General features: G+C 45.4%; 1 protein-coding gene and 1 long non-coding RNA gene across 3 annotated transcripts in view; one reads left to right on the top strand and one right to left on the bottom strand.

Annotated features, from left to right (window-relative positions):
• The window catches only part of ONECUT1 (one cut homeobox 1), a 22,891-nt gene extending 16,061 nt beyond the window's left edge, over positions 1-6,830 (top strand). The window contains exon 2 of the mRNA XM_032983039.2: positions 307-6,830. Within this exon, the coding sequence (XP_032838930.2) occupies positions 307-599 (293 nt within the window). The 3' untranslated portion in view covers positions 600-6,830. The remainder of the gene's footprint in view (positions 1-306) is intronic.
• Positions 3,683-21,515, bottom strand: LOC116959154. Of its 2 annotated transcripts, none has more exons than XR_004405690.2 (3): positions 21,410-21,515; positions 21,144-21,211; positions 3,683-3,792 (listed from the first exon to the last, which is right to left on the bottom strand). It is a non-coding gene; the product is annotated as an uncharacterized LOC116959154 (long non-coding RNA). The 2 variants fall into 2 exon arrangements; XR_004405691.2 differs by lacking the exon at positions 3,683-3,792 and adding an exon at positions 12,824-12,903.
• Between the last annotated feature and the right edge of the window lie 75 nt (positions 21,516-21,590).

Below are 21,590 nucleotides of genomic sequence, written 5' to 3'. Positions count from 1 at the left end.
AGACCTCACTGAATTTCCGCTCTACCTTCTAGGAATACTACACAGTTAAACTCCAAGCCCTAATGGGTGTTATCAAAATACAAGCTCTCAGTAATAGCATTTGTTGAGTTTTAACTGATGACAAAAAAATGTATTTTCTAACTTCTATTCCTTATATTTTGTATAGTTTTCAATAAGTTAGAAAATTAAATGTCACACATCTTCTCCAAATTTGGAAGTTAGCAGGAACTATCCTAGTCTGTCCTGCACTGCGTGCCTGCGCACTCCTCTGCCAGCCCTCTCTAACCATCCTCCCCTTTCTTGCAGCATGCAAGAGGAAAGAACAAGAGCACGGGAAGGATAGAGGGAATACACCCAAAAAGCCTCGGTTGGTCTTCACGGATGTCCAGCGTCGAACTCTACATGCAATATTCAAGGAAAATAAGCGTCCGTCCAAAGAATTACAAATCACCATTTCCCAGCAGCTCGGGTTGGAGCTGAGCACCGTCAGCAACTTTTTCATGAATGCACGGAGGAGGAGTCTGGATAAGTGGCAAGACGAGGGCAGCTCCAATTCAGGCAACTCATCTTCTTCATCAAGCACTTGTACCAAAGCATGAAGGAATAACCACGAACTAAACCTCGGTGGAAAAGCTTTAAAAATAAATAAATAAATAAATAAATAAATAAAGACAGACCAGGACCTCAAGATAGCAGGTTTATACTTAGAACTATTTGAAAAAATGTTATTTATAAGTCCAAAGAAACCAAAGACTTATTTCACCTGCATTATGACTTTGTTCTAAGACACACACTTTAGTAGGATGACGACTTGCAAAAAATAGAGAGGAAGAAGAAAGAGAAGTGGAGGAAATTAAATGGAACATGAAGAGAGAGAAACAGACCACCGGTCTTACACCTTCACCCATGATCATCTTCACCGTACTTGGCTGTTTAGTTGTTTGGAGCATAGTGATTTCTTGTCATTGAACGGACATCTCTTCAGATATGGCTCTTCATTTCCACAGCAATTGCCATGAAGGTGTATAGTGCGTCCGTACTGCGTACACGCCGGTGGTTAGGGACTTAGTCAGAGCTGGTCTTCAGAGAGGGTTGTGCCATGGCACGACCGACAAAACGTGGAGTCATCTGAATTCATTTGAACGGTAGTGTGATTTTTGCTGTTTCGTGGTTTGAACTTAGCCGGTGCGATGCCTGGAAACAAGTTCAAACTAGGCGAAGAAATTTGAATGGTACCTAAACCAGTGCATTCTCTTTGTTTGTTAAGGAATGTTCAGATTTAAAAAAGGAAAACTATTCCATCCATTAAAAAAAATCGACTAGCTACCAAAGAACACATTTAATAATTATATTGCAGGTATTTTATTGCAATGATTTTAATATTCCAAAGCTATTTTTACACAAAATACTATGTAGAGTTATAGGTATAAACTAATCTAACTGTATAACACATAAAACTTGTAATCAAGACTGTTATTTGCAATTAGTAAAACCACATTGTTGTTTCTTTCCACGATTGGCAAGAAAGAATGTCATCCGAGGAGATCACAGCCCCTGTCAGAGCACAGGTACTGATAGTGGGACGCTGCTTCCATTGAAGTCAGTAAGCCTTTTTGTTGCTGACTTCAACGGGAGCGAAAAAAAGGGGCCGTTACAGCCACGTGTAAGATCGTGTGGTAGCTACTGTGCCTGCATCCCCTTACTATGCTCTCCCAGGCTGATATTGCTGGAAGCCGTTGAACAACGCTCTTTGCAAACCGTGCGCTGTATATAAATACAGCTCAGCTCTGCCACCTAGCCTGCAAACAGGGGACCTGAGGCATTTTGTATGCAAAAATGAAAAGAATTGCGAAATGTAAAACCACAGGGCTCAGCATCTGATCAATACTCATTGACATTGGTGAGCTTTTTTTACCTATTGACTTTACTAGGCAAAGGAATAGCAATAGCTTTGAAGGCTCGTGGTCTTTTCCTATTGACAACAGTGATACAACATCAGTTAATGTTGGTGGGAAGAGCTCCAACAGGAGCTCCAGTAGTGCTTTTGGAAGGCCGAATCGTGGTGCCTCTGAAGTCAGTAGCAAAATTCCCATGATACCAATACAGCCTGATGTTTTGTGGTGTTGTATCTGTGTGTAGCAGGCTGAGCTTCTGTCCTGCGCATTCTTTCTTGCTCATCTATTAATCACGATAATGCATGAAATAGTTTAAAGTTTGTAGCTGAAAAGCTTTAAATGCTCTGTTGCTAACAGACCCATAGAAGAGAAACCATCCCATTCCTACTCTGATAAAATTAAAAAGAAAAGCGTGCAACATCTGCGTATTAAATTTTAGTGTAAGGGGAAAATAGACTTTAAAAACCATACATGTGCCTGTTAGGTTTCTAACTGGTGTTTCAAATTACTCTAATAATTCTGCTAGGTATATTAAATTCCAAAATAACCAAATATGCAGGTATATGCCCAATGCAAGGATTAGAAATAGGTAATCTTACTTACACCCTTTTTAAAAAAAAAAATGAAAAAAAAAAAGAGGTAAAGGAAAATTCAAGGTAAACTAGAATCCAACCACTATCAACAATAGCAGATACTGTTTTTTGGGATGAAGCCCATTCAAAATAGTAGTGACACCAAAGTTACGTGACTTTGTAGCACCAATTATTTCCCAAGAGGACAGGGTCTAGTCAAGGTTCAGGGTATACAGTTAATTTCCAGTAAGTGTTTAGAATACAGCGGAAATACCTCTTTATTAAAATAAAGTGAAATAAACCCAAGATTTTTGGCACTGAATATTTCTCCACGTTTCCGTATGTTAAACCCACTTTAACACTGACAAAGCAATTGTCTATGAAAATGTAATCTAATCTGTGAGGTTTTTTGAATCTCTAGGTTACCTTAAATTTTAGCAAGCTTTCTTTTAAAGTGCTCCATCCCCACAGAGACAAAATTGACATGGAGACATTAATAAGCTCACATATAAAGTATCTTATGAATGCAGTCTCATTAGTGTAAGGTTAATAAAGGACAGAGATAACTAATGTTTTAGTTTTTTTCCAGCAAAACACTGCTTTTTAACGTACCTATAATTTAGAAAAGAAAGCCTTATTTATTTAAAACTTGAGAATTTAAAAATGCAGGGAAATTCAAAGTACATTGCCGCATTTTTTAGTATTTCCATTGAATTGTCTTGAGAGACTACTTGCTGAAACCAAAGAGAACTTTCATACCAGCATTAAATTTGCACCCAATATGCAATTTCAGGATCTCTGATACACACACATGCAAGCCCCTGAATAGGTCTGTGTCTATATACACGCACACACATTTTTATGGGGTGTATGTATGTATACATGCACACACATATATCCACACACACTAAAACTGATGCACAAGTTACAGATTTTAAGTGTTTTGGTTTTTTTTTTACATCTCTGTTTAAGTATATATAGGCCTTTTGGTTTTTTTATAAAAGCCATTAGGAACAAAACCACTCTTCCCATAAGCAATATGCACCTCATACTCCAAATAGGCAAAGAACACACTTTTCTTTAATTCCTTTCAAAACATGAAGCAAATAATGATGGACCTGCTCATTCTACCTGTAAAGCTGTTTTACCTCTGAGCAGACTGCCCGGCCACACCGGCTGAAGCGTGGACAGGTTACCCGGTGCTCCCTGGCCGTTCCTCAGCAGGGCATCCTCGCAGGGGAGCTCCGTCCTAACGCTGCGCTCGACAGGACACAGGAAAGCCTGTCGCTGTCGTGTTAGGGTTCGTCTTTCGGTTCACTTCATGCCTGACAAAACGGAAATTAGTGTCAAATTCAAAAAAAAAGAACCTAAAAATCTGCCAGGAAGGGTTAGGAGAGGGAGCAGAACCTAAAACAGTTTGGGAGCATCGGGAGATGGGGCTTCAGTCAAAGGTGACTCCACGGGCGAGAGGGCATTAGGAACGCGCATTCGGCTCATAGGCTGCATCCAAACCTGACCGCAGTGACCCACGAGGGGAGGCTGGCCAAGAGGTGAACTGTCCACATCCATCCCCATTGTAAATGGCATTATTAGCTTTCCAGGAAAAAATACAAAAAAAAACAACAAAAAAAAACCAACAAAAAATCATTCAGACCGTCCCATACCACTTCGCTAGCCCCCGCATTGCTTTCCAGGGGCCTCAGCCTCCTCTCCTTACTCAGGTAAAGCAAACCCAAGAGCGAGCGAGCCAGCAACGGGGCTTTCGCTTGAGAATTTGCTCCTGCTCCGACCGATGCCAGAAGCAAATTCCCCAGCAGCCAGAGCGGCCGGGGGTGCCCCGGCACGGGACCGTCCCAGGGCTGCCCACGGGCACTGCTCTTCTCCTGAGAGGGATTTCAGGATAAGGCCGCGGTGGCTGCGGGCACTGCCTGGGGGGGCTGCCGCTGCCCAGGGGGCTCGGAAACACCGCTGAGCTTATACCAAAGAGTCTTAGGACACCTCTCCTCACCTGAGTTGTAAACAAGACATTTTTACCCCGAAAAATGGTCCTTCTTTCTACTACTCTTCCTCCTATCCTCCTCCTCTTCCTCCTCCTTTGTACATAAGGATGAAAACTATGCATTTAGCAAACAAAGAGAAAGCACTTACCCTTTTCTATCTCGCTGCGTTTGGGTGCATTCAAAGGCCCAGGGGCTAATTTTGAGACTTTGCTTAGCCTCCTGGTTTATTATTGTGGTGTGGTTAGCTTTACAATACATTTGGTAACTATTTGCTAAAGACAAAGAAGCAAAAGGTAAGGAATAGCTACTTCCACGTGTTAAAAAAAAAAAAAAAAAAAAAAAAAAAGAAAAAAAAGTGTGTAAAGATCTACTATTTATAGTGTGAACCAAAGACGCTACCTCACTCGATTTCCATTGGTGATTTTAATCACATTGATGATACCAAAGAATACCAAAGATTTTTCATGCACGGCCTCGGTCTGGAAAGGGAACTCATCCTTCTTCTTACCCCCGTCCCTCCCAATTCCTCTTCCTCACCTTCACTCAGTGTGTAACCTTGTCTTCATTCTTAATGGTAATGCTAATAACCTTACGAATACTTCTCTTGCTACAACTGCTACTACTGACGATGATAAGGATAATAATAATAATGATAATAATAATAATAATAATAAAGCTCTAGGCAAACATGTTGCAAACTTTGTAAACTCATAGGACGAGTGCCTTGCTTGAACCAAAGTGTTAAACCGCTGTTGACCTCTTTATCTCTCACCTTATACTCTTTGAATACCTCAGCCTGTTAGAAGGGCCACTAATGAAAAAAGGAATAATTCTTCACCGTGGTGCTTTTTGCCGTGCAACCATGCAATGAAACTTTCTTTGATACCAAAGGAAAATGTTTTTTTCCACTTTCTTGCTGACAAACCAAAGGTTCCCTCTTCTTTCCCCCAAAGCAGCTTGAGTCCCTCAGCCCAGACAGGCCGTGCATCGCTTTTACCAATTCCTCCAAATACCTCATAGTAATAAATCTTTAGGGTTATGTTGTATAGAGAGTCTATGTGATAAGGCAGAACTTACTAGTTTGATAATTGTTAAGGTTACTTAAAAAAAGCTTTATAATTCTTATTTATTTTGTAGGGGTTGTGTTGTTTGTATATTCCTTTTATATTGTTTGGTTTGGGTTTGGGTTTCCTCTTTTTTTTCTTTTTTTGGCAGAACTTCTCTGTTATACTCAAGGAAGATCTTATTCCTGGGAATGTTTCAAAGTGGGTATAGATCGCTGTTTGCAATGAATGCAAGAAGGGAAACATGGCTTTGATTTCTTCTGTTTCAACTGGGATGCTTTGCGTTTGCTAGTCAATGTTCTTTTCACAGGGTAAAAAAAAAAAATATTCTCTGCTGTGATAAATGGTTCCTATTTTTTCTCTATAATGTGCTGTGATTTTTAATTTAATTACATTTTGTATACGCTTATTTAATCACTGCTTTAATTTATGACTATGTAGTTTAAAAAAAAAAATGTATATAGTAGATTCAAAAACGGCCAAAGCTTTATGTTACAATCTTTTCATTCTTGATGCTGAGATGAACTGAAGGAGAGTGCTTCTCTTGACTGCAGGGTGTATCTTCAGCCTTGTCTTGGCATGCACTTCCACCCGTGTTACAAACACTGCCAGGTTACCCCCCCGGGCCTCCCTTCCCCCCAACTTGTACATGCCAAAATGAGTGTTTCAAGGTAGTACTTTTGTCACTTAGAAAGCAGAAAGGCATTATTAGTGTGTTTTTTCCTTTAATTTATTTGTCTTTTTCTAGAAAGGTTGTTTTGTGGGTGAGACCCACACATCCAAAGAATTTAAGTCGTTTAATGTTTAAAAGCACTGGCATTTGTGAGAGACTTTGCTGAGTTTTTGTTTTCCTTCGCCATTCGCACGGGTAGCGCAAGTAGCGGGCATAAGCCTTGGGAGAAAAGCTAACTGGAATTTGGAAACCTTGCTCATGGAAGGGCCTTCGCCAGCCCCCCGAGTACCGCGGGGGTTCTCCTCCCCGGGACACGCAGGGGACGGCCGAGGGGCGGCGGGTGGTGGGACGGAGTGGCCAGCCCAGCTCGGAGAGCGCTCGAAGGCTTGGGCCACCCGTGGGCCACCGCCGTGTCACTTGCTCTCCAGCCAGGGCCCACGGGGCGCAGCCACGGCCCCCGGGAGCTGCGGCCGCATCCAGGCTCAGGGACCGCGGCAGAACCGCGGTGCCCAGCTGCGGGCGTGCAGGGGGGGACCTGCGCAGCATCCCTCGGGGGGGCTGGGCCCTGTGCCCGCCCCCGGCCGCCCCCCGCAGCTCAAGGGAGGAAAAAGCAGTTTTGAGTTGAAAAGCAAAAAAAAAAAAAAAAAAAAAAAAAAAAAAAAAAAAAAAAAAAGTAATGACAATGATAATTCTGCAAAGCTGATGATGGCATCATGGCACAGAAAATAGGATGCCACTCACCTGTATTTTATTTTACATAAAGAATAGATTCTGTTTCAACTAAATGTTGTGTACTGACATGGTTTGTGATGGCTGTAAATATTTCCTTTCCCCGCCCAGTAGCTGAGCTCCAGGTGTACCTTGTTTTCCTTTGGGGGGATAGCGGAGGGATTGAGGGAGGGAAGGACAAGGGCAGGGTTTGAGCTTTTGGTCAGAAGTTACACTTTCTAGGTACATTTTTATACTTCAAGTATTGAAACGGGGCAATAAAGACGCTCTGAAATGCAGGATCATTTAATGGTCTGTTGGTAAGCGTTGGCTAAATGTCTGCTTTTAATACATAAACTAATGCCGTGCAATGAGTTACGCTTCACGTGGAGGGGGGAGACAAAGTATTAGTCTACGAATCCAACATGAGCCATCGAGCACTGGACAGAACTGTACTGAGGAAGACACGGTTTCTTTTCCTGTTCCCATAGTTTGAGTTTTCACGGTCTGTTCTGCGTTTCTTGCATCCCCACTGTGGAACCGCGTTAGTTTTGCAGCCTGATCCGAACGACAGTGTTACGCGCAAATAAACCTTACAGCATTGCCTTTTCCTTGCTTTGGTAGCCGTCTCCATAAGCCCCTGCCCGCAGTCCAGTCCCAGCCGAGCCGGAGCCTCGGCCCCCCCCGGCCCCCCCGGCCCCCCCGGCTCCGCGCCGCCTCCTCCGCCACCGCGCAAAGAGGGCGCCAGAGACAATCACAGGTCCCACATCCGTAGAGGTAGGAAATCTTCCAAGAGCAAGAGGGAGTTCTTCCAGAGCAATGAAACAAAACCAAAAAAAAAAAAAAAAAAAAAAAGGAAAAAAAAAAAAAAAAGGAAAACTAAGAGAAGATTTTGATAAAAGACAACTTTGCTGTCATTTTTAGTTTGCCCATTAGGAAGCAGTAGTAGTTTATGCGTTGCATCTGCATTTCAGACTAAGTGATTATTGTACCTAATTACGGTTGATTGCTAATATTTCCTCAATCTCTCTCTTAGTCAAGCGCTTCTTCTTCTGTATTTTTGTGTGTAGCGACAAGTGTAATGCGCTAGGCATTATTCTCGTTTGGTTATGAGTATCTCCTGTACTGCGTTAAGATTTCCTTAAGTTACTTTTTTTAAGCTTTGCTACTGTTCTCACTTTATGCCGTGCAATATCATCTGCTGTGTTTGCTAAGCAAAAAAAAAAAAAAAGAAAAAGAAAAAAAAGAAAAAAAAAGCAAGTGATGATGTCATCATGCTTTTCAGTGTTACAATGTTTCAGCGTTACAATGTTTCAGCGTTTATGTAGTCACAAAAATGTAGTAAATAAAAGGTTGGGTTTTCCAGCACTTTAAATTTAGATATTTCTTGCCTTCTTTTGTTTCTCCACGTGCAGCCACAAGGCACCAGGCTGAGTGAGGGCGGCGGGTGAGCCCCAGCTCTCCCATGGGACGGGCAGAGTTCAGCTGTGTCACGGGGGGGACACCCACAGAAGGGGACACGAAAGGGCACCTCGGGCTTCACGGTGCTGTGTCTTCTTCCCTCCACCCGTGCTGAGGCCTGCAGCCCCCCACCCCCTGCAAACAGCCCCACACCTGCCCACGGCCCCCCAGGCCCCCGCCACGGTGCCCAGCGGGGTGGGCTCCGGGGGAAGCGAGTGCTGGGTGTCCGAAAGGCGAGTGTGGTTCGTAGCAGATGCATTTCTCTAATTGAGGGGAAAAACATTAAGAAAATAAGCGAAGCAAATAATCTGGGTTTCCTTTATATCGTCTAAGGGTATGGATGTCACCAAACTAATTTGCAGAGGTGTTTCCTTTTGTGTGATGGAGTCCACCTCAGGCCCGCAGGATCAATATTTAATTGTTTAAAGGGATATTGTATTCCTTTCCTGTCACTGTTGTTAATGCCTCCGCGCTCTGTAATCCCACGGGGTCTTTTCCCGGGGATCTGATCAGAGAGATTACCCATCACTCGGGAGTGGTGGGAGGAGAGTCCCTGGCTGTAAAAGATTCAGCAATGCATTGAACCATTTTCTCTCTATCTCCTAATGAAGTGATGAAGCGTGTGCCACAAAATTTAACAGGGTTTTGTGGCAAATCAGGTTGCACTGCTGAGAGGAGGATTAAACCTTCATCTTTGTCCCATAAATCATGGCATCAGCTACATTTATTCTGATGGATGGTCTGGACTCTACTGACAATATTTTATCTCTGGAAGCGCCTGCAGCCTGGGCCCTGATGTGCAATTTCTTTATACTGCTAAACCAAGAGAGCCACTGAGTGCAGCCATTTGGAGGGCTCCCCTCGGGCTTCGTATCGCCAAGACCACACCAGAAACCAAAGCATTACCAGCAACTCACGTCCAGGGCAAGAACAAAGGCAAAGGGGAGATGGGAAGACAGAAATGTCCTCCAGCCCCAGAAGGAGAGCCCGTGGGATTTGCTCTCCACAGCATCATACTGGCCAGGCCTGGGATAACTCAGCTCTGACTCTGGTCAGTAGCTCTGTGGGATGCTGCTGGCCAGGGCCGTGGTGCAAATGAGGGCTCCAGCATACCCTGAAGTGTGCAGCACCTCACCCAGAAGAGAAAAACACTTCCAAGGACACAGCAAAATGCTTTCTCTATAAAAAATAATCTGGAGCTGTCACAGGGGTTGAAGCCCATCAGGCAGCTGCAAGGACCATCTCGGAGGTTCCCATCCCACAGGCCGGGGGGATGGCTGGCAGCACCCAGACGAAGCCTGGCGCAGCTGCAGCAGGTCCCCTCACTGTGACCTCTCTCTACACCTCCCATCCCATATTTCCTTCTCAGGTGAGTCATTTCAGTCATTAATCTCCCTGACTCCAGACACTGGAGGGTAGCCCCTGGGATGTCCCCATCCCACACCGTGGCTACTGCCCCATGTCCTTGGGCACCCCAGCTGCCTGGCCCAGGCTGCCAGCAGCAGGGGTGGCCGGGGTGCCCAGGAGCCTGCACAGCTTCCCAGTAACTTCATTATATTAGATTTTTATATTTATATTGGAGCTAAATATAACTCTGCTGTGTGCACCCTTTATCTCAGTGTGCTCAGGGGAGCCAGCTGGGCTTACCACAGGTGCCCAAAACCCAAGCATCAAAATGAGCTTCAGAAACATCATTTTCTGATCACTAGCAGAAGCAGGAACAGCAACAGCGAGCAGAGTAGAGGGAAACAGCTCTCCAGCACAGGAAGAGAAAAGGCAGCAGCAGTGCCAGGGTGCTGCTTCCTTCCACCCTACGTGGCATGAGGCCACTCTTGGTGGCAGCAGGGGCAGCACAGGTGATGCAGCAGCTGCAGCTCATTTGCATGTGATTAACCAAGGCCAACAAGGGCTGCCCGAGGTGGGCCCTGCTCCTTTATCCAGAGGGGCTTTGCCAGGTGAGGGGGTCTGGTGTGTTCGGGGGGGAAATATGGGCAGCTTTGTGCTCAGATTTAAGCTCTTCATGGCTTTGTGTTTGCATGTGCAGGATGGTGGTGGCTCAGGTGCCCCACGTGGGATGGGCAGTGCTGCTGTCAGTGTTACAAATTAAAGGTAAGTGCTAAAAGCCTAAAGGAGGGGGGCTGATGAGGCAGGGGACAGAGGTGGAGGGATGTGCTGCCTGCAGGGCCAGGACCCGCAGCAGGGACCACCTCTATGGCATGGCAGGGAGGTCCCCTGCTAGTGCAGAGTGGTGGCAGTGCTGAGGCTGTCTGCAGACTGGGGCAGCCCCAGGATAAGCCCTGAGCAATTTGCTCCCCCTTAGGGCACTATGAGCACTGCTGGGGTGAGAGGAGGCTGTGAAGTGCCCAGCCCCTGTGCTGGGGCAGCTCACCCTTATTCTCCCTGGGAAACAATTGCTGCTTGGATGGGGACGGCAGCATCACACCCATGCACCTGGGAGCCAGAGCACCGTTATTCATGTACAGGAAGAAGCCCTTTGTTAAAAATGGTCTATTCAGCAAGGAAAATAATTACCTGCCCAAGGGAGGTGCCCAAAATTTGATTCTCAGTTATGCTTTTGGTATTAATTATCACTTAATATTAAAGATGATTGGGATGGAAAATTAATCCTCGTTATCAACTTCATTAAGCAGAACTACTGCAATGCCAAATATAAACATTTAATGCAAGCGAACTCCACAGTGACTGCTAACACCTAAACCACATGCAGCTCAGGATCTCAACTGAAAACGGTTGGCAGTGGGCAGGGCACTGAGGAGTGCTACCACCACACCGCCCTGCGTACTCTGCCCCGGGCACCCACAGCTGTCCCCTCTGGTCACACAGACTGAGGTTGGCCACTCTTTTGTTCTGGTATCCTCATGAGCAAAATACAACCCAAAACTTAGCAAAAGTGCCCCCAGAGCAACACCACTTAGCCAAGGTCTGTCTGTACAGGTAGGCAGGGCTGCTTGAAAGAGCTGCTGTGATGTACATGAAAGGGTTAACAAGTCCTCCCCATGGTAAGGGTGAAAAGGCTTTTGGATGTTTGAAAGTGGCAGCAGGATATAAACTGGTAGCCAGCAGCCAGGCTACACCACTTTGTGACCATGGTTAAAGCTTTTATGCCTCTGGTGTCACCTGCAGGCTTGGGCGCCTGGCACTCTTGTTTCTGTCCCAGTGAACTGGCACTTAAGCTTTTTGCCTGCTGGACAAGCACAGTGGTCTGAACAAGGTATTTAGCCTGTGCCAGGCACAAAGCCCCGTGGTTCAGGTAGCGTGACTTTCCCTGATGTGCCTGGTACGAAAGGGTTGGGTGAAAAGTAGCAAAGAATCTTAGGAGCTTCTCTTGGCAGAGGACACTTCCAAAACTCGCTAGTGGTGGTCTGTAAGGAGCAGGGACTGTGAAGTAAAGGAAGGCTCGTGGCCATGGCAGGAGGCTGTGTGAGACCCCTGCCCCACAGCAGCAAGACTCCTGCAAGGGGCTGCCGGCAGGCAGGGACCGGTGGCCTCTCCCCTGGCAGCGTGTGCCTCCCGGGGTGACTTGGCTATGGAAGCAACTGTGTTCATCACAAATATCCCCAGTGATGTGAGGACAAGGCTAGTGAATTACTCAAATTACTTGAATCTCCCCAGTGGTGCACGGAGATTCAATCTCGGCATGGCATTAAATCAAGTCAGTGACATAGATCAAAGGATACTGCTTTAATCACCTCGTTAGGCCACAGACATCATTAGTTACTCATTATGATGTGTTGATACCGGCATTCTCTGTAACACAGTTATGTACACTCGCTATCAGACATTTTTCTCATCAAAGGGGATGTCAATACCTTAACATCTTAATGAGTTACAGTCAATATCCATTGCAATAAAGCTCATGTTTTCTCATGATTTCATCTACCCTTAGGGTTTTGATTAAAATGGCTGCTTTTTCCAGGTAATTGATTGAGGAATTATGGAAATTCCATGTAGGAACAAGCACACAGTGCTACATAGGCTCCAAAAGCCTTAGATTGTCACCAAGTGCTTTGGAGACTGCAAAGGAATTTGCTATTTTAATATAGATTTTGGATAATATTGCTTAACTCTTCTTTTCCAATCACTTGTCAGACAGTTTTAGTATCAAATAAAGTAATTAAAATATCCAAGAGTGTATTGGAAAAATGTTACAAGAAAATCATTGGTTTGCAAAGGTTTCTCAAAGAATGAGAACAAGTGCTGCTGTCAGGCGAGCACTAGTTCAGATGAACATGCACAATAGTAAGGTTTTCTGATTTACTGTGTTGACAAAACATTACATGATTTGCAGGAACATGAAAGCAGCCAGAACAATCTGCAGTATTATTTCAGTCTCAGGTTTAGCAAGTGTAAGTCAGCAGAAGTCCCCGTTTTTCCAAACTAGGGGTAAGGCAGCATCTATTTAGACAAAGCAGATTTTTTGCTAAGGGAACTGCAAAGGAGCTTGCTGGTGCAGTGGGAAGGAGAAGTCTTGAAGGTTCCCCAGCTTGCTGACCACCTTTTATTTTCCCTCTGAGAAAAAAAGTTCACACATCACCAACAGAAAGAAAAGAAATATTAAAAGGAAGATGAAGTAGTAGCAGCCAGCCAGCAGAACTGACTTGTTGCCCCATGGCTGTCTCCTACCCAGATGGACGAGACCGGACACCACAAAGGGCTGTGCCCCAAAAGTGGTTTTCACTTCATGCAGCCACTGAGGGTCGTGCTCCCTGCCTGGCCCACGCTGTACCTGGGGCCTGTGTTAGTCCCTAGTATGCTTCTGAATAGCTCTCAGTGAAGCAGTAAGGGTGGGCTCTCAGCACCTAGACTTCCTTTCCCGGGCTGGCTGCAGCTGCACTCGTTGCCAGTGCTCCACAGATTATTTGCACAATCTTTCCCTTACTAAGGCTAGGAGAAGACAAAGTCTGCCTTTTTTTCTGAGTGTTGGTGTGACAGCATTGCAGAGGGAGTGCTCACTACATGCTTGTCTGGTCACCACATCTATGTACTAATGCCAATCCTTTTCCCAAATACTGTCGAGTGAGATCTGACCTCTTATATATCACTGGTTGCAGTTTCTTAACCTTTTCCCCCTGGATGGACTTAATCTCTGATTATACATGGGAAGTACAGATATGAAGACCTTGATTATGGCATACTTATACGTAAGCATCCTCCTGCGTGCAAGATCTTCCATTACCACAACTGCACTGCTCCTATCTCTGGGTTTTTAACACTGCCTGGTAGCAGCTGCAGCTTTGCAGCTGCATTCTCTAGGCGAAACCCAAGCAGCTGCTATTCCTTCCAACTCTGATGTGTCCAGGGCTATTTCTGCTGTGTGGTCTCTTCATGCTCTTCCATGTCCTCTGCAGCCAGGATGGCCTCGATGCTGCCTTGTGTGCTCCTGTCCGCCTTGTCTGTCTGCCCTACAGCTAAAGAGGAGGATGTGGGCTCAGCCTTGGGAGCAGTCCTGCCCCTAACAGGTAGCAGAGAGGTGTGTCTGATGGTTATCAAGGACCTTTGGTTTGTCACAGGTTGTCTGCTCAGTCGTCCTTTCCCTCAGCCTTCTGCAGACATCATTCATGTGGATTTGGGGGGGCTTTTCTGTGCTGATTTCACAAAGTATAACAACCTCAGCAGCTCAGTGCACACTTAAGTGTGCCACACAGGATGAATAGCAATGCCACACACTGGGAAACATCCCAGGGTGTCAGGGGAAAGGGGGCAAAAAGACCAGAACCTCGAGCCTTGAGTCTGAGGGGCAGTTTTGCTGTATTGCAGTATTGCAGTATTGCAGTATTGCTGTACTGCCCCAAAATGTATCACACCTCCCAGCCTTATTGCAAAGTGTACAGATCAAAATCTGCAGAGGGAAGGCTTTCCAAATGAGGTAAAGTGAAGGGTTCAAACCAGATGAGCCAGGTTGTATTACCAAACCCCCAAGCCCTCCTCAATCCTCTGCTGTTTGCTGGGGCAGCAGCTGGGGTGGGCAGGGGCAGAGCTCTGCCTGCAGCCCAAAAGGACCCCCCTCCTGCCTCACTGCAACCCTTTTGCCTTGACCCACTGGGACAAATCCTGGCTCCACATAGGTCTTTGCCTGCACTTTGACCTCCGACTCCTTATAAAATGTGTAAGTGTATTACCAAAATACAAGTAGCTTCAGTAAATCCCTTTTAAACAAACCTCCATGATATTTGACACTTCTCCTAATGACAGACTTAGAACTGCAGTTTGGGACTGTAAAACCACATTCAAACAGCTTTTTATTTTAAAAACCTCTTTTATACGGGAAAAGACAGCAGAGGTTTCCTGGATCTAATTTAAATCCTGGATTGGACATTTCTTTACTGTTTATGGTAGTGAAAGACTGTGTGGTTGCTGGATTCACAGGAATAAGAGAAAATTTGTCATATTCTTAGCAGTCACTGAAAATAGAAAATGAGCCGTTGTGATTCACATTGGAAAGCACCAGCCGTTTCCACTGCCGAGCTCAGCAGCCTGGAAAGGGCAAACCCCGGCAGAGCCCGGCCATGCCGGGAGCGGGCAGGCGCCTCGGGGTGCACGTGGCTGCCCGGCTGGCGAGGGCTCGGGGTGCCTGGGGGCAACGCGTCGCCTTCGCCGGCCTGTCTGTGCCCCTCTGCCAGCACATGCCTGAGCTGCGGGGCCCAGGCGCTCCTGTTAGGGAGTGGATATGTAGAGTAAAAGTATTTGGATTTTTGCAGAATAGTGCATGCGGGGGGTTAGTGTTGCCCTGAAAAGTATATGGAGTCAGCACCCCAAGTCTCTGGTTCATCATTAGGGCATCGCAATCTCGGGGGCTCCTCAGGACCTCCTCTGAGAGCCAGGATTGGGTTGCCTGACGTACAAGTGGTTTCTGGTGGTCTGTCCCCTTGTCCTTAGAGAACTGTATGTTGTGGTAAGGCAGTGTGGAGTTACCAGCAGGCCTGATTTCTCCAGTTACCCAACGTGTCTGGATCACTGGATTCCCAAAGTGAGTAAACAAGACAAGAAATCTGCTTAGGAAATATTCTGGATGAAAGTGCAAAGGGAAAATATGGCTGAAAGTGTTCCTTTACATGAGAAGGAAAAGTCATCATCTTCCCTTTTGGTGTAGACCTCACCCCTGTGCTTTGCAAAGGTGCAGGGAGACTTTGCCTATTTATTTTAAATAGGAACATGCAGATGAGGAGGTGCAGGTAACAATGGAGGTAGAAAGAGTAAAGACAGCAGGGGGAAAGCACAAATATTCAGAGTACCAAGGAGAGGTGAGACACTTTGGGACCCGATTCCTGCTGGAGTTAGGCAGAACAACTGCAGAAGGAGCCTGAATCTCTGTGCCCAAGAAGGAGCTCTCAGGGCTTTGCTGGGCTGTGGATCTGGCCCTTGGCAGGTGGGAAAGGGCATGCAAGCACTGGGCTCCTCTCTGCCCCCATCCAGCCCCTTGCAGCCAGGCTGGAGATGACTCGGCTTAAAGCCATTTCTTAGTAAAGGTGTCCTGGTTTCGGCTGGGGTAGAATTTCTTCTTACTATCTATAATAATACTGTGCTGGGGGGTGCTGGGAGCGGGTGGGAGCCAGGCCCCCTGCTCGGAAGGTGCTACAGAGCTGCAAACAGCAGCCCCCAAACAGCTATGGCTTCTGTGCTCGGGGATGCAAAGGGCGATGGCAGCCCGGCAGCTGCTGGGGGGCTGCGGCTGGGCCCCTGTCCCAGGAACGGGTCCACCTACCAGCCCCGCTTCCCCGCCCGCCGCCTGCTCCCCCCAGGAAGGGGAAGGCAAAGGGCTGCGTGGAGGAGATGGCTCTGCTGGGTCAGGGGCACAGCTAGGGCAGCATCCCTCTGTCAGCGGGTCGGACAGGCGGTGAATCACAAGCGGAAGATGCAAGGGATGGGCTGTAACCACAGCCCCAGCTCTGCCAGCAAGCTTGGAAAAGGGGTTGGATGTGGATCAGATGTTTTAGCAGGCTTCTCTTAATACAGCTAGTATGATCCAAATGCCTCCGATTCAGATATGAAGCCTTTTGCAATGAGTTTACAAGCCTGGCTGAAGAACAAGCCTATGAGGTGCTGGGTTGACCCCAGCCCTTGGTCTGTTCTCAGACCTGTCCTGCTCTGTGGAAGATTTTTTTGGATGCTTCCAGGAGCAGCTTGTCTGATTTATGTGAGTGCCTGCTCCCAGTTTTACCAAAAATCTCACAAAACCTAGCTTTTTCCTAAAGCCTCACCAGCTACAAGCACACAAGTGAGAACTGTAACTTTCACTTGTGAGGATGCTTTGAGCTGTCATGTTTATTGTGAAAATCAGAAGAAAATGTCATGATGGTAATTCCTAAAACCTTAAGAACCAGAAGGCACATAAGACATGTCAAATTCTACCAGCTATAATTTTTTTTTGTTTTAATTAAAAATCAGTGCCATAAGTTTTGAGGGTTCACTTAATGATATTAACATTTGGGACTAGTAATAGTTTTCTCAAGTCGTGGAGGTCTGCATGCACCTCTGGAGGGGGAAATCAGTGGCCAGTGCAAGGCTGACTGCAACCAGTCAGACTTTCAACTCGCTTTAGTGGGCTTTGCATCGGCTGGGTGGTGGTGGCTTTTTCAGCTCCACTCACTTCTAAAGGAGGCCTGCCTACCTATAGCAATTAGCTCACAAGTAGTGTCATTCACAACTAAGAGAAAATATATGTTCCTTATCTTTTTAATTAGAGTCTATATAATGTTAGTAATGATCTATTATCTATATATTAGTTTAAAAGGGTTGTTTCCATGTCAGGCTTGAGGAGGATTATCAGGGTCATCAGTATGAGGATATGCATTAAAAACAAATATAAAATCCCTGAAGAGGATACAGTCCTGCTTTTTCACAGTACTTGACCTTAGAAGTGCTTTAGATTGCTCCTTTCTTATGTTTCACTTATATTTTTTACATTGTGACTCACTTGGCAAACACTAAATTGCAGGAAGTCATGTGCAATAAGGGACAGAAACAAGTTCACTTTATTTGGCTGTTAGTACAGATATTGATGTGATGAGGAACAGAATAACAGAGCATCTGAAATGCTGGAGGAGATCCTCAGCTTTCATGTAGGGATAGGTTCCCTCGGCTCAGGAACATGAGCTTATGTATTCCTCTGCTGGGTTGGTCCCTTCTTAAGCTCAGTGTTCATTTGGGAGCCCGGGGGTGGCTCACACGTTGTTTGCTGTAGCTTCACCACATCTTGCATGAAAAATGCTGTCTCTGGTCCAGGCAGGGACCGCTGAGGGAGTGCGGGTCCTTCAGAGGTGCACCACAGACAGGCGGTCCTTTGGGGCCATGACAGCCCTGTGTGTGCCAGCAGAATAAGGCCCCAGCTTGGGCAGAGGTTTCTAGGAATTTCTAGGACCAGAGAAATGTTATATGGGAAGCTGATGCTGGCTACTTGCAGAAGGCCTGCCTGAAAAGCCATCCCTCTGGGCTCTCCAGAAAGAGTCCCCCAGTTCTTGGCACTGGCTGTCAGGGTGCTGGGAGCAGCAGCACGCACAGTCCAGGGGTGCAGGAAGGGGGTGGCCCTGCCCTCCCTGCCTGCACTGACACAGCTGGGCACCCCAGCGGGGACTGCAGCCTGCCAAACTCTGAGAGGAGGCCTGGGCGCATGTGTTCAACATTGCAATAATATGGCTAGTTGAAGGGCACATCTGGAGGAGGGTCTGACATCCAGTGTCTAATGAGAACTGCCTGGACACACACCGATGAACTGAGCTACAGAGTCAGTGACATCAGTGGCTGCTGTGTCCTGCAATCCGAGGGCCTTAGGACTCCCACTCATGTTCAAACTGGCCTAAACAGACCAGCAGCTACCTCCTTCCTACGCAAGTGTAGCCATTCCTGAGCCTGCTGTTCATAGCTGTAAACTGCAGCATCTCCACAATCCCACCAGGCTGCCCGCAAATAGCCATCAGATCCCTTCGGAAAGGGAGAGCAAATAGAGCATACACGGTACTTATGTAGGTTTACTGCCAGTTTTGTAAGGATTTCAGCTCAGAAGTGCCATGTGGATAGGTATGGAGTGGGTATGTCACTCCTCGGAGAGTTGTCAGCTGCCATGAGCCCTCCAGCTTACTACCAGCCCTAACTAAAACCTACAATCATGTTTGAAACTTCAACAGCCAAACTGGAAATGGAAAGGTACGTCTGTGTGATCTGAGGTAAGCTAGGCAGATCTGGGGGAAACAGGATTGAAGAGAAACACCAAAGAGTAGGTTTGAGACATGATGGCCGCCTGTGAGCTGCGGTGGGAAGTCGGGGCAGGTCTGTGATTAGATCTAAACAGAGCTGAGCTGTGTTCAGCGTCCTGCTGCATGGGGTTTAACCAGAGACAGAAACCTGAATCATCAAAAATGTTCACAAACTAGAAATACCACTGTATACTGAAGTGTTGAAGAATTTCACATCAATGTGCTTAATGAACACAGCGCATACTGGCACTCTGAACATCAAACTGTGGAACAGTAAACTGCATTTCTCCATTGCAGCACACTGACAGGTGGCAGAGTCGCAGGGGTTGGTGTCCTTGCAGACCAGGTTTCCTGCTGGGTTGTCACCTCCCAGGACTCATCCAGGCTCAAGTGACAATGTACCACGCAGATGAGACTTGAAAGATGTGATCTTATTTTAAGGAAAACCAGCAGATTAAAAAAAGTTCTTGTTAAAGAGTGAGTGATGGGGAACTCGTGGTGTTTTCCCAGCTGCAGACTAAATTGGCAGCGTGGCTGTAGCATCTTTTTTAGGCAGTATTCCAGTAAAACACTTGAGCACATGCTTAATTAAATCATGTGAAAAGTTTAAAGGACTTGAAAGCATGCAGCTAAATGCTTTGCTGAGGACTCAATATTAATGCCTCAGTTTCCCTTCTTCAACATAAAGAAAGAAATATTTACTTCCCATACAGAGTGCTGACAAGCTTAATTCAATCTTACTTATAAAGCATCTTGTGGGCCTTAGGGAAAAGGTGTTATAAAAATCAGAATATTATTCTACGCTCCTTGGCAAGTCAGCACTTAGCTTTATATATTATCCTACTGGTGATACATCTCCCTCTGGCTGACAGCAGGAACAATTAATGTATATAAACCAAAAGAGGTTGTTTAGAAGGTTTGTGTTCCATGTAATCTGCAAACACCCAATGACAAATCCAAATCTGAAAAGATAGAAAAGTCAATAGTTTTAAGGGGTTTTAGTGCAAAAACATACATGTGTGTGACTTCAGAGTAGCAATGGGAAAAAGACTATTTCTCCAGTAATGTATTTTTTTATTTATTATTCTTTTTTGTAGCCTCTGCTATTATTTCTTCAGTTTTTCTGGTCTTTTATAAATTAGTAAACTGTACTCTAACACTGTTCTCTTATTTCAAATTTTCTTGATTGGATTGAAAAGAATCTGGAACCAACCTCAGAGGCAGCCGGAGTTAAGTGAAGGGAACCGCTGCCAAAGAGAGGCCTGCGAGTGAAACCAGCATGGGAGAGGTTTGGGTAGGTTTTATTTTTGGAAAATCCAGATTATAATTTAGAACAACCCTCTAATTGTGATTCTGCATTTATAAATGTTGAAAATACTGTTCAGGACAGAGTATCCCAAGGAACACAAATTTTCCTTAAGGTTCACTGGCATGAGTAACAGCTAACATGAGTATTTTAGATGTTTTAAAGACTCTATCTTTTCATGTATTGAAATACAAGTACACTATAATGACTTCTCCTTTGCCAAAAGTGAGTGACAATGTGTTGCTGAAAACTCTCTCCCCAGATAAAAGACAAATGACTGAAAATATGAAGCTCTTCACTGGTAGTTATTGTGAATCCTCATTTCCTGCCTATATTTCTGAACACTGTGTTCTGACTGAACTTACTGTTTTTTCCTATTTTTTTCTTCTTTAAATGACAAACGATACTTAAACTACCACATAGTAAACATCAAGAATCATAGCTACACCTCTGACATTTTTAATGTTTGCTGTGTATTTAGTTTGCAATATTATTAAGATGAAAATGAGTTTTAACAAATTTCTTGAATACCTGATGAAGTAATAACAGCAAGTTATGAATGACTGATTTTTAAAATGTTTTGTTTTTTTTTTTTTAAGTATGAACATTGGAAACTCCCTTGTTTGTGTATGTGTTTCTGCCCTGCCTTTCCAGGTTACAACCTCTTTATGGAAATAATATTTCCTTTTCTATGCATGCTGCAAGTGGCACAAAATGGAGCTCTCATTACACAACAAAGACTTTACATGCCATGATAAATAAATAAACTCCAACTATTTCAGCAGGTAAATACTGCCTTTTTCACTCCTGTGCATGAAGCAGCCAGTGTTCCATGTCTGGAGGCAATCTCCTCTGGCGGGTTCAGCCTCCTTGAAGACCTCTGGCATGAAACCTTAACGTGCTGAGGACATTGTTTGTCACCCTCGGGACTGTCCCGGGGCGAAGGGGAAGGGGTCAGTTGGGATACAAGTCCACACCACCTGCTCTGGCTGCTGGGTTAGAGTCAAGGGTGGAGAAAGTTTATAACTAAACTACGCGTCCAACATCCTCAGGAACCCTTGTAGAACTACAGCTTCTATATGTGCTAGGCAGGCATTCATTTTCTGCACACCCTATGTTTTTTCTCTAGTTCAGTTAAGCTTGGTTTTATGATAGCTGAGATGGTACATGGCCTGAAAGGTTCACACTACTTTAGAAGGATGAAATGCTGTTTTGCTTCCATCAAAAGAGAAAAGAAATGCAGACCTGCCTACCTTGGGATCCTCCGGTTCCACAGATTTGAGGTCAGTGTTGGCAGTGCTGTCCTGGCAATTCCTAGCAACTGTGGGTAAGAACAGAATTTGAGGGGCACAGTGAGGACCACCGTTGTCTGATCAGAGCTGATCAGTCTCACTGTCCTCTCTGGATTCAGCAGTTTATTTTCATCCATAACTTAATGTGTTTTCCCCTTGTTTTCTTCACCTTTCATTTGTATATTTTCTCCGCATAACTATACTACTGAAAATATATATTCCCTCACCCTGAAGAACTATGAGGGAATCTCTGAATTTTCTCTTCATTTCCTTTTGTTCTCTTCTCTTCATTTGAAACTTCTGATGAAAATTGTTTGAGAGGCAGGGTATGTCATTTAGATCATGTGGCTCTGGCTTGTGTAACAAGTGCAGGCTTAATCCCTGCTAATGCTGTACAAGCATTGTTGA

Source organism: Tyto alba, unplaced genomic scaffold (assembly GCF_018691265.1).
Source record: "Tyto alba isolate M040663 unplaced genomic scaffold, T.alba_DEE_v4.0 Super-Scaffold_41, whole genome shotgun sequence".
Lineage (NCBI taxonomy): Eukaryota > Metazoa > Chordata > Aves > Strigiformes > Tytonidae > Tyto > Tyto alba.
The sequence above is the reverse complement of the archived record's forward strand: the minus strand, read 5'-3'. Positions and strand labels throughout refer to the sequence as shown.